The sequence below is a fragment of the Ixodes scapularis genome, unplaced genomic scaffold (assembly GCF_016920785.2).
Source record: "Ixodes scapularis isolate PalLabHiFi unplaced genomic scaffold, ASM1692078v2 PGA_scaffold11__112_contigs__length_91849675, whole genome shotgun sequence".
Taxonomy (NCBI): Eukaryota; Metazoa; Arthropoda; class Arachnida; order Ixodida; family Ixodidae; genus Ixodes; species Ixodes scapularis.
The window spans coordinates 11,573,207-11,586,196 of NW_024609837.1; the positions used below are offsets into that span (position 1 = coordinate 11,573,207).

The 12,990-nt window shown below is 46.5% G+C and overlaps 1 protein-coding gene across 2 annotated transcripts in view; it reads left to right on the forward strand.

The window, feature by feature from the left end:
- Positions 1-7,180, forward strand: part of LOC8026218 (semaphorin-2A) — a 27,794-nt gene extending 20,614 nt beyond the window's left edge. For both annotated transcript variants that reach the window (XM_029994482.4, XM_042288820.1), the window contains 4 exons: positions 530-576; positions 3,336-3,653; positions 5,867-5,976; positions 6,062-7,180. In XM_029994482.4, coding sequence (XP_029850342.1) covers positions 530-576; positions 3,336-3,653; positions 5,867-5,976; positions 6,062-6,127 — 541 coding nt within the window. In that variant the 3' untranslated portion in view covers positions 6,128-7,180. The remainder of the gene's footprint in view (positions 1-529; positions 577-3,335; positions 3,654-5,866; positions 5,977-6,061) is intronic.
- The last annotated feature ends 5,810 nt before the right edge of the window (positions 7,181-12,990 follow it).

The window sequence follows — 12,990 nt, forward strand, 5'->3', positions numbered from 1 at the left end:
GAAAAACATGCTCCACACGTCACTTCATTATCAAATGATAGTTTTCCTAAACCTCCCCTCCAAAGCTGCATGTTGGGGTGAGTTGAAAGGTGGAGCGGATACGAGAGAGAGAGAGAGAGAGGAACGGTGGAAAGCACGGAGTGTACGTCGGCGTGCCGTCTGCGACTATGGGGGCATTTGTTGAAAGGTTGTGGTGTTCTGGAACGTGCGCAACATGAGCTCTGTTCGTACTTGTTAATGCATTTCATTCCCAATCTGCTTGAGATCCGGTTATGTTTGAGGGTGGTGAATATTCCCAATGTGGTTGAAATCCCATCATGCACACGTTTTCCCAAGGGTCGAGGTTCCATACATTACAGTTAGGTGCGCACTTTAGAAACTTTTATTTCATGCGAGACTTACCGTAGTGAGTTCCCTCGTGTAACAAAGCAGGTGTGCGAGAACACATTTAACTAGGGATTTTATTAAAGAGCATTCACCTGTATCTTAAGCTTGTGATTAATTTCTGTATGCCTCATCACCTTTCCAGGTACCTTCAGGATGTGAGTAATACCACGCCAGGGCTTTGCGAAGGCAGTAAGTATTCGAGCATCTTATTCTCTGCTATTCTGTCATTTACTTGTGCCGACCTACACCGAACAGAGGTGTAAAAATTGTCCAAGAAAAGTACTTTAGGTTGCGGTTAAACGAGCTGAAGCATAATTAAGTTATAACTATTGTTACATTTTTGCCATTGTACTTGGTTGCCATTAAACTTACTCATAAAATACAACGCCCATTCCGATTGCTTTTAAAAATCCCTCAACATCGAGATGTGCTGCAATCGCTCACTGTAGATTAATTTTTAACACGGAAAAGAGGTCGGCATAGTTTCGTGTGGGCCTTAGCTCTCTGCTTGCACCAATATATATTTATTTATTTGAAAATACTACCAGCTTCCCTGAAAAATCGACTGTAGAAGTGGTTTAAAGTTTTGTTTTCTTAAAAATAAGGAAAAATATAGCGGCACACCGTTAAACAAAAACTGAAGGGGCTCTGTTTTTGAGGAAAAACACTTAAATCGTCTTCATTTGGCTTCCAAAATCACAAATATCGAGATTATTTTTTCAATTTGGTGCACGGAGGCTGCGGAAAATGATTTTCGAAGTACCGCTGAAGTCCTTCCTTCTCGGAGTGTGACGTCATAGCCAGAGTTTTCGAAATCTCCGCTCTCGCGTGTCTTTAGCTCCAATCAAAGCTATGCACATGCACTCTTGCCGTTTTCAAAAAGGTTAGAAAAAGACGTCTTGGCTGGTGTCGGTGCGGGGGAAAATACCCGGCAAGCTTGCCATTGCACGCGCTGCCCACATGAGCGACACGCATTTAGCGGCTGAAAGATAGTAGATAATAGTACGACGTAACGACTGGTTGGAGGTTTTTCTTGTTTTCTGATGTTTAGTTATATCTTCGAGGACAACAAACGTGATAAATATACTCTAGAATTCACGTCTAACTCGTTTTTATCAAAAACCCTTTGAGCTTCTTGTTAAAGTGTAACTCAATAGCCTCTACTAAGGTATCGAAATTAGTTAAAGTCCCAATGTCATTTGCTAAATTGTTCCAATCCTGAATTGCCCGAGGGAAGAAAGAAGTCCTAAAACGGTTGTCAGAGCTACCTATGTGAATGGAGCCGTTCATCATATTATAAACAGTTTTCAACCTATTTGAGCTTGTGTCTCTAATATCGGAAGCTGAGCTCTTTTTGTTAATTTGGTGGGTGATGATCTTGATTATAAATGTTAAACACAAACCGAGGAGCTAACTTTTAAATGCCTTCCACTTTTGTAATTTCATCCTTGGTGAAAGAGCACCACACCAAGCTCGCATATAAGTAAAATTAACGTGAGTTTATGCAATATCTGTGAGCATGATGTTGACAAGCAATGGAGCCGATTAATTTCTTACCCCAGAGGTGCAACTACAGTTTGAACGTAGAATTGCTTAAATTTCATTGTTACTTAGAAAGTAGACTCTCGATAATTCAAAGCTCACGAGGACAGCAAGACGTTTAAAAATTAAGTGAACTTTGAATTAAATAAAACACACTCAAACTGCAAGTTTGTTTTTTTATTCAGTACTCACTGGGGAGAATTTGTTGATTTTTTTGCTGGCCTCTGCTAACAGTTGCGCAGCAGTAACCGCTTTGCAAATAGCCAACCTTTCTTAGAGTGCATTCAGCAGTTTCTTCGCCGACAATAATGTGAAAAAGTCCTCTGCAATGCCACACGCGACTTCCGTGTCAGCGGCACTCGGCATTGAAAGCGATGCGACCGTTCTTAGGAGTAACCGCTTGCACAGTTTCAGTGTCCAAAAGCGGTCACAGACCATGACTTGCTCGTTGGCATCAGTGTATACGATGGACAAAAGGGCTCATAGGGCTGGGAAATTCCTCGAAGCAAGCTTCGTTGGTCGTCCGTGCTCCGCGGTAATGCTCGACTTGGCCACGCAGTACATCAAAGTGATGAAGTGTGCATGTTTGCTATCTAAGCTTGGCCAGCATAATCACGAGGCTTTTACACGCTCCTGAATTTCCTGGATATCTCGAGCGCACAAGAAAATATCCTTCGGTATTAACCAGTCTTATAGGATAAACTTTTAATTTCTGAATATTTTTTGCTTCATAGACTGGCATGAATGATTGCCGGGGCAGCAACCACGCTTCGAAATAACCAAAAATATTAAAACAAAGCGTCCAAGTTTTTTTTTTTTTTTGTATTTAGTTACTAAAATTGTAGCTAATAACAAATGCCTAAATTCTTGAACTTAGTTACTTGGCAACTTTGACACGAAGTGCAGACTGGCGCACGAGGTGTAGTCAAATCGAACGAGCCTAGCATTTGTTTCACGTGTGGTGCTTTAGTTGCATTTAAATGGGTGTATTTCTATGCATCTTAGTTCCCTCCTTTGATATCTTTTACTTCTCTTTTTTTTTTTTTTGTATTTCTACATACTCTTGTCCAAACACCACAACCAGTCGGCATCACTGACGTTCGCAACTGACACTTGATCTCAGGCGAGCGAGAAAACACAAGTGTTGCTATACATTTTTTTCCAGTTTGTCACAGAAATGGCAGAGATGGGATGGTTTTGTTGACTTGGATGGCATCTGTAGCGCCATCTACCATGTTTTTTGCTTTGTGATTGCACGATGACATTGCAGTATCCTGGTTCTAGGGGAAAACGGCATATTTACTTCTACTCGCGCTACGATAAGCTAAATAAAAGTAACGTGCCGCAAGTTCTTGCAACGCTAAAGTCGTCGCACCTCCCCTTGAGCCGTCTCGCCTCGCCCCCAGGCATCCGTCGTCGCCAGCTGCGCGCCCACTGGGGCGAGAGCGTCCACCTGAGCTGTCAGGGCCACCACCCCGAACTCCTGGAGCCGCCCCACGCGGGAGCGCTCCGGGGCAACCCGGGTGCGACGGGGGCGACCCCGGTGTGGTACCACCAGCAGGGGCGGGAGCGGCGCCCGGTGCCGAGCAAGCGGGACAAGTTTGTCCACTCGACGGGACACGGGCTGGTGGTGCTGGGGCTGACTGAGCGGGACACCGGACGCTACGACCTGCACCTGGACTCCCTCGGAACGCTGTGCAGCTACAACGTCACCGTGGACGCCGGTCAGTCTCTTCGATTACGTTGGTGCGGTGTTTTGGGTCGGTGTTTCTCAAACTTGCACATCTTAAGGAACCCTGTCTGAATCGAAATTGACTGGCAGACTATCGTAAAATACCGAGCAAGCACCCCCCAAAATTTCGAGATAATTCGCCTAGATAGGGAGAGGGCCCTTACTCGGATGGATCCCGAAATTCAAGATGGCAGCCACAAAAGGGAGGCCAGTAAAACTGAAATAAAGAAAGCATTATAGCGTGCAATATTGAAAACATTCATTTACAGACACTCCAATCAATGTTCAATTCGGAAATTCTGGTATTCTCCTCAGTCGCTATGAAAGTCACAAAAACGATCCTATGTATCAGATCTAAAAATGAGGTCTAGGCCCTCGGTCCGCAGCTTGTCGGGGTTCTCGGGGACAATGGCGCCGACGTCAGACAGCCGTTCATGAAGGTCGCTCTCCTCGCCGCACGTCCAGAGTTCCTTTCGCACTCCGAGAACTCGTACAAGGCGTCGTCAACTTCGCTAAAGATATGGGCACCGTTGCTCAATTTGCGTCGCACCTTTGACTTCCCGAAGTTTGTACTTCACGTACCTCTCGCATACCCTCTTACAGTCCAACTTGAAATGGCGAGAGGTCAGGTACACGTTTTTGCCATTCTTCCGAGGTTTATTCACAACTTCGAGTTTCTTTTGCACCGTATACGGATGCTTGGCGAACGAAGACAGCCGCTCCCTACGCAGGCGCCAAGGAAATGGTGGCAATGGCTGGTGGTGCATTCTAGCAATCTATTGGATTGGATTCAACATTGGCTTTGTTCACTACTGCGACAGCCGAAAAGCCCGAAACAAAGCTAAAAAAATGCCTTCGGGACGGGTGGCAGTGGGAGGGGGTGCTTGCTCGGTCATGTACAAAAATGGCCAATTCCAGGAAGATGTGGGGGGGGCGCTTGCTCAAGTGAGGGTGCATGCTCGGTATTTTACGGTAGTTGGTTGTGCATCTTAAAGTAAACACGGCTCAACAGGACAAACACTGCAGTGTGTCGCCAACCGCAATTCGGCCGTAAAAATCAAAAACATAATTTAAGTCCAAAACTTTTTTAAAAATTTTCTATGCATAGAGAGGAAAACGGCAAAAGCCGTCTTTGGTTGACATTGCTACCCACAGATGGCACAACGTAAAGCAAAAACGTGAAAGCTTCTTTGCAGCGAATACCCGAAAACCAATCCAGCAGATAGAACGCCGTTCATCGGTGTATTTTTATTATATTTTTTTACACCACAGCATTGCTTTGAAACACCCCGTAGTAGGGGGCAAACGCAGGACTAGCACCCACTGACAAACAACTCGTCCATTAATTGTCAGTTGTTAGTTAGCGCTTGTCCTCTGGCAGCAGACGTATCCCTTCCAGCAGTAATGTTCATACTTCAAAGTGCTTGGCTCATAGCTATCCGTGGGCGAGTGGCTCAGGTTTGCTAGGATTATGCTGACTCATTGCATCGACTCAATTCCAAGCTCCTTGCAATGCGGCAACAAGAAAATCCTTCGTGAGTATTTGAAAAGCGCTGCACATGCCAACATTGCAAATGCGGGCATTTGGAAAAAGAAGGACGAAGTGGAGATTTTTTTAAAATCGCATAAAGAGTGTATTTTCGGGGACTGAAATTTCCTATTGGTTTTGGAAAGAGAAATTGGTGGGTACCCAATTCGGCAAGTTTTTGAGTGGAGATAGCGAAAACATTGACCTGGCAAATTATGAAAACTGGAATCAAATATTTATTCATTTGCAAGACGGCTGGAAATTGCGTGCGTAACTGCAACTGTTGAGTCATTCCATAACATAGTGCACACAATTATCAAAAAAAGTAATAGGTGAAGTATGAAAAAATCATCCCTATTTCACCTTTAGGAGAGTATGGAAAGACTATCTCTTGGTTTACTGTAATCTTCACCAATCAATGACAGACACTCAGCATCCAGTACTACTTTCAAACATATCATGAATCAAATTCGCAGTACTCAATGGGTCTGTAGCTTCCCCACTGCTCTAGTCTTTGTCCCATTCATGTTGGAGCTTACAATACAGCAAGGAGCACATGCTCATAGACATCTCAACACTTGGCTTAAAGATGAATGGGGTACGGCGCAACCAAAATACTGCGCTTTGACGTGGGAACCCGTGACAGTGGAGTAACGCCGACCCGCTCCCGCTCGCAGACACCTGCGGGACGCCATCCGAGACGGACTACCGCAAGATTTACTCGGACTGGTGCCACGAGTTTGAGAAGTACAAGCTGGCCATGAAGACCTGGCAGACGAAACACGCCGTAAGAAACCAAAAAATATAGTAATTAGTTTGTAAAGTTGGGTTTCTTGAAATCCGAGTTTTAACTTGTTTGCTTTCCCTCGCAGAAATGTCAAGGCGGTGGAGGTCATCCAAACGACGTCACGTACCAGGGCCGTGCTCCGGCCGCCTGAAGAAAGATTTCGGATGCTGCCGCCACCGGCATTTGCCGGGCAGTAGCCAGCCAGCCAACAAACAAAACATCCGAAGACCCAACTTCACGACCCTCTCGCCGAGGCAACAAACAACCGATGGCGGAAGCGGAAAGCCGGCTAGCTTAGTTCTCATTCCGCGGGTCCGCACCTTTCCGTGTCTCGGACCCACCTGCCTTTCGGGATTTCGGGAGCGGTTTTAGAAAAGAAAAGGCTCCACCAGATTGTCGGAGCCAAACACAAAGATCTCCGGTTCGGGGTCCGCTCAGGAGTGTCTTGCCATAGCCTCATAATGAGTTTGTTCCAAACTTGGAACTTCATAAGTTTTCGGGAACTCCAACGAGAAGAGTGCAGCTGGTAACATTTCGGGAAACGGTTCGATCCGACGGCGCGATTGGATTTTTATGGCAGCTTCGACGTCGGATCGCCTTGGATCGTCGGACGCTGGCGAGACGAGGCGCATGATTTTTTCTTCGTTTCTCGACGATTATGAGTTCCTGTGGCACATTCTTTTGTGCGACTGCATCCTTTTATTTATTTCTCACACTGCATGTTGCGTGTTAGTGGGGTCAGTGAAAACAGTGTTTGTGCATCTCTACCACCACCAGGCCGTTACGGCCGTATTGCTTGTATAGCCCAATTCCACGGTATTTGGCGGTGTGTTTGTACCACCGGTGCCGGTATTATACACTGCGACTCCAACTCGTCCTTCAATCCCGGTAAGGTCACACGAGCCGCGCGGCACACTTTTTTTTTGTGCCAGTATAGAACAAGATAGTAAGGGCCTTTGGTAGTGGCGTGGCTATACTTAAAGGAGTCGGACGACGCCTCTTTTTTGGAGGCTTTTGCGACGCTTGTTCAGAAGCTTGTGTAATAGATGTTTGAGACGACGATACAGTAGGTCTTTGTTTGTTCTACACTTCCTCCTCCTAAAAAAAAAAAAAAAAGTAGTTGTGCTCTGTCATTGAGCTCTGTATGTGGCAGTGCCACTGACGATACTTGTAGAAAATAAATGTCACCCATTCCCTTTTGTAATATGAAGGTTGTGGGAATTCCTTTGCTGCTACCCGTCTCGGGGAAGGACACAATACACTGGTTCAAAAACACGTAGACATTTAATGACCGTTATCGCCCGCACCGTGACCCCAAGAGCCCTCGTGCATACGCTGCGACGACCTTTTGTCAGCGGTGGAGCGCCGCTTGCATGGCCAGTTGTTCTTGGCCCCCTCGCGGTAGAATTGACCACTGACGATTTGGTAGATGGGCAACCTGGGCCAACGCTTTGGATCCCCAGGTTGCCCACAGGGTTTGAAGTGGGGTTACTTCTATGCCTCGAGTTTGTGTGCGAACGCATCTTTTGTTTTCACCTTTGGCAGCGCTATGTTGTGCTACGATTTTGAAGTATAAAAAGAACCGAATTGCACATGTTCTTTTGAGCGACGACACCTCCCAGGTTTTGAGCAAACCCTCTAGTTGTTGTGAAAGGCATCTCACTGCAGGCAACTGTCCCAAGGACAAGAATGGGGCAAGGGTAGGGACCGCAGGCACGAGGATCTGTAGGACACCACGCAATCCTTGTAAGACATCACCTTCAAACAAAACAAAAGAAACGCTAGTCTCTTTGGTAGTGTATCCCAGAGTTGCTCAAACTGTGCAGCGGTTATGTCCCCTGTGGCACTATTCTGTGGAATATGTGTCGTTAGTGTGACGTCGCCATTCAGGCCACTTGTGGGCATGGATACGAGAACCCTAATGCCAGAGTCCCGCTGGAGCAACAAACAAATGACCGACACTGACAAGCCCCGTGCCCGCAAAGGTATCTTTGGCAGGCTCGCAATCACTGCCGCTTACTTAACCTGCACTTGAGACAGCAAGCCCGCCAGGGGCAGTTTCGCGGAAATGCAGCACGTGCTCTAGGCTAGCTGGTGTCGGTTGTTACTGCTTGTCGCTTTTGTGGGGCTCAGGTATAAGAGGTGGCCCTATAAATGTAATCCATTTAAAATCTGTACAGTCGTGCCTCACTAATAAGAACGGCTCCATTCCCCAGAAAAATCGTCCATAGCACGGGTCGTCTATAATAAAGAATTGGGATCCAAACACAGACATCAACAAGCGTAGGGGGGAGCTCCTCTTTCCCCTCTTCTCCAGCCGTGGGGGAGATAGGAAGGAGAAACTTATCCGATGCTTTTGTGTGTCCCTCGACGTCGCCTTGAACCCCCAGAAACTTATCACTCGCAATTTGTACAAAAGCAGCAATCTCTCCCTCCTGTCTTTGACAGCACTGTGTGCGCCTAGGGAGTCTCGCATCTCCAGTGCGGATTGGCTCGCTTAGACCGTAGCCTTTGCTGTTTGCGAAGTTACGGTGAAACGGAGTACAGGAGAGCTTTGTTGGTCCAGAGCTTCCCTTCCGTTCTCCATTGGTGACGAGGTCTACAGTGAGGTGAGCTAGCTGCTTTAGGGTTCGTTCTTCTCTGTTCCCAGTCGTAGGTCACACGATCTCGAGCAACACTAGACTGCAAGTGGTAATGACCCATTTTTACGTAAAAGACCAAACAGATACAGGAAGATCCATTGGTGGATTCTTAAGGAATGCGTTAGCATGACCCTTGGAAATGTCACACACGTCCCCCGTTGGGAAGCGCTGACGCTGACCCCTTCACTTTTATTTTTTGGCCTTCTCTTGCTTCCTTTATTTTTTGCTGCCCTTTTTTGGCCTCGTTACGGGGTCAGTGTTAGCGTTTCCCAAGGGTCATGATATTGTATTTTCTAAAACACCAATGGATCTTACTGTAATTTTTTTCACCTTTTCTGTACTCTGCCTATTGGAGCATGTCACGCCCTTGGATACGGTCATCCATATCACTTGTGGAAAGAACCACATTCATACCACTCATGGAAGGAACCGCATCCATCATTTTAACTACACACACACATCACAGCCTACGCACCATCTACCAGAACAACGAAGAACCACCAGCGACGGCAGAGTGGCAACTGAACACTCCTGCATTCCACCGTGACGCGGCGCAAAACCTCCTAGATATAACAGCCATATTGCTGAATCAGATGGCATCATCAGAGAAGGCCAACGCTGGGCACAGATTGGAAACAATTGGAGTTTACCTTTTTTTTACCTTTTGCTCAAACTTGACTCTAAGCCGAGTGCCGACACAGCACTCGTTTCCAAACAGTGTCGAGTGTTGGCCTTCTCTGATTACGCCATCTCATTCAGCACTACGGCTTTTGTACGGTGCTTCTTTCTCTCTGGCTCCGTGCCGACTGTGCAAATTATTTTGCCGAAAACTAAAGGGCTCGTTTTGAAGAAAACCCAGCGGTGTCCGTCAGTTGGTCAGCGCCAGGGAGAGGGAGAGGTTGACGTGTGCTGATGTCAGCGGTTATACCTTGAAAAAGAAAACCCCACGAAAAGAGCACAGGCCCACACGAGCCTGCGAGAAGCAAAGACGATCTTGCATGCCGAAGACGGAGGTAGCCGGCGGCCTAGGATTCGTGTGCCAACGCCGCAAAGAAAGACATCCAACACAGGTGGAAGTTCCAGCCACACTCAGTTACTCAACTGTTCACAAGCATGAAGCTGCGCACCCGGGGGCGAGGGTGTACATGATGGCGAGTGGCACCCTCTGGGTACTGTAGATCACTTAACAAAAATTTTCAAATACTATACATAGCCTCTACGCTCGCAACGCCTGGCAGTTCAGCGACGGAGCCATAGAGCGCCCAGTCGCAGATTTGGAGCGCGAGGATCTGGTAGCAGGGAGCATCAAAGAGCCGTTTCTCGGGGAACCTGGACGTCGGCGCACAGCTTTTGCGGCGGCGAGGACCCGAAACACACTAGTTCGCTCGGAAGAAGTGCGTTTCAGCGTCTTGCTGCAGTGGGGCACCAGTCACGTGGCTTTCTTCTCATCCGTTATCTGCCGCTCCACCTTTTCCATTTCGGCGGGTGCTTCTCGTGGCGATCTGCCAGGCTTTGTCAGTATATAGGAGGCTATGGTCAGTCCCATTGAGTGCACTTCTCACCGAGCACCCGCGCACTGCGGAAAAGCGATGACTGTGAGCTTCGTCGGTATTGCTTTCCGTGGGACGTCCCAATTTTTACAGCGGAGCTGTTAAGGGCTAGTTTGCCCAGTATCGTGTCCGCGGACAAGCGGCATGTTGACACAAAACTCCAGACAACTACCGCCACCTATGAGCGACGGCGATAACCAGACAATCGGTTTGCCGGTTGTCTGGTTGCCGCCGTTGCTCATAGGTAGCAGCAACCTTTCCAGCCTTTCCACTCTGGTTTTCACCAGTGTAGAAAAACTGAATTTCTCTAGGAGTCGTCCTCGAGGTCGTCCCAGAAGTCATCCTTGAGGCCATCTTAAGACGTCCTCGAGGTTGTCCTAGAAGTTGTCCTTGAGGTCATCCTAAATGTCGTCCTAGGCGTCGTACTAGACGTCATTCAAGAAGTCGTCCTTTAGGCATCGTCGTAGACAGGGCAAAGATAACAGTTTCGCTGGTCCTCCATCTTCACGTGAAGTGGAAGGGCTTCAGATTTTATATTGAAATTATATTAAATTGAACTGGCTATTTTAAGCAAATCATAATACACTCAAAAGACTTCACTGCGTAGTTTTTCTCTAAATTGATAAATAAAATGATCAGCTACTTTATATTGCAAAAACAATTAAGAACATCAAACGTTTGTAGGTGTAATAATGTGAGCAAACAAATCGCTTGATCCTGACATACCGTGATGCCTAGATTCAGATAAAATGCACGTTAGACGTTTGTTGCCCATCTTCTCCACGAGTTCCCTCCTATAATTTAAAGCAAATGTTCTTGATCTGTTATGAATGCAAAGGATGATGCTCTCGTGAAACAGATAGAGGCTGTTTATGCTGACTGTTTCTGTCACCTTTTTTGCGTCTTATTGTGAATGTTGCGCCACTATTAGTAAGCAAACTGGTGTTGCATTGGCGTTTGAACCTTTGTGCTATCTTAGAGTCGTCTATATACTCAATGTATATCAGTGCTAACACCGATTTCCGCGCATCATATGGCCTCCTCACAGGTATCCGGTAAACAGACGGTGAAAATAGTTAAAACGTGCCACAAAACTTGGCCGCGTAATGTTGTAATGCAATTAAGTAGTACACATAAGTATTGGACGACAATTTCCGAAATAAGAAAACGCGGTGAAACGCAACGAAAGACATGAACACAATGCATCCGCCAAGGCGTGGAGGGGAGAGCGGATCGACAAGTTGAAGCAACATAAAGGCAGCCGCATCATGAGATTCCAAGATGGTGGCACCCATGCGAGGGCGGGTGAAAAGGCCTATGAAATGAGCGTCCAGAATTGGGTTAAGCAAAATTCTACCAAATGTTACTCAGAAAAAAAAAAACTGTTCTTTTATCCTTGCTAGAAAACTACCTGTCGCAGGGAGGAGAAACTATAGCGCAGTGGTCGGCAACCAGCGGCCTGCGGGCCGGATCCGGCGGGCCGTAGTATCATACGGCCCTCAACCTCCCGGTAACCCCCCCTCCCCCCCTACGCAGTCAGCTAAAGAAACAACAACAAAAAAATAAAGTTGACTAATTCGCTGCCCGTCTGCGAGCAGACTTTTTCACGAATGAAGTGCATAAAATCCAACTTCCGCTCACGGATGCCTGACGAGAACCTCCACAATGTTTTGCGACTCGCAGTTAGCAGCTTGAATGCGGATCTTCGTAGTTTGGCGAGCGCAGTTCAACACCAAAAGTCTCACCGAGAGGAGTCTCTAGGTTTTCGTGGAAAGGTCGTATCTCATGTTGTTTGTCGTGAAATAAAAAAAAACTTCATTTTCGATTTATGTACATCAATGTAAGTTTGTGCAAGTGCTTTTATTAATTTTAACCCCCCCCCCCTTATAAAAGAAAAACCAAGTAGGCGTCTCTACCTATAGTAAAAATAAGAACTGACATTTATTTGGGTCGAAACTCTTGGCAGCAAGAAAGAAAATTCTCTGTACTGTCAAGACCGCTTATAACGAAGTCGGTTATAACGAAATAGCAGCTACAGCGAAGCGATCACGATTTCCCATTCCCTTTTGTGCTTCGTTATAACCGGAGTCGGTTATAACGAAACAGCGGATATAGCGAAGGGATTTCCGATTCCCGTTGACTTCGTTATAACCGGTCTCGACAGTAATGCCAAATTAGAGCGCAGCTCTTGAGGAGGAGGGGAGGGTCACGTGACGTCACGAGGGTAAAAGTTTTCCGCTAAATTTGTTGAAAAAATTATTCCACTAAACTTAGCGGGAAAATTTTCCTGCTAACTTTAGCAGAAAAATTTCGCGCCAAACCTGGCAAGAAAATTTTGCCCTCGTGACGTCGTTATGGGAAACGTCCCATAATGCAACACGCAGTTGTGCCGACGGCGCCGCCACTCGAGCCGAGAACGGGCGCCTAACAGCTTCTCTCTAAAAAAAGTTTCTTTCTTTGTGCCAAGTGTTTTTCACTGATATCAATGCCACATCTGTCTGCAATGTCAGTTATTGTTCGCACAATATTAGGTTTAGGGGGACAGCAGCTCATAAAAAAAATTTGGTTTTTAACTTTTAATTTCTTAATCCAAGTAACGTCACATTCTCAAACTCTCGCATTCTGTCCCAGTCGTTAACGTCACATTCTCGCAGTTTCAGCTTCCTGCGATAGTTTATTTACCTGGTCCGAAAAACGCGGTGTTTTTATATCAAGAATATCTTGTACATTTGCTCTTGCCGTTACGTACTAGTAGTTGATTTGTTTGCTTGACTTCATTCTTTCATCTTCCAAAACAAGCTGTATGTCCACACTTAGGGCGT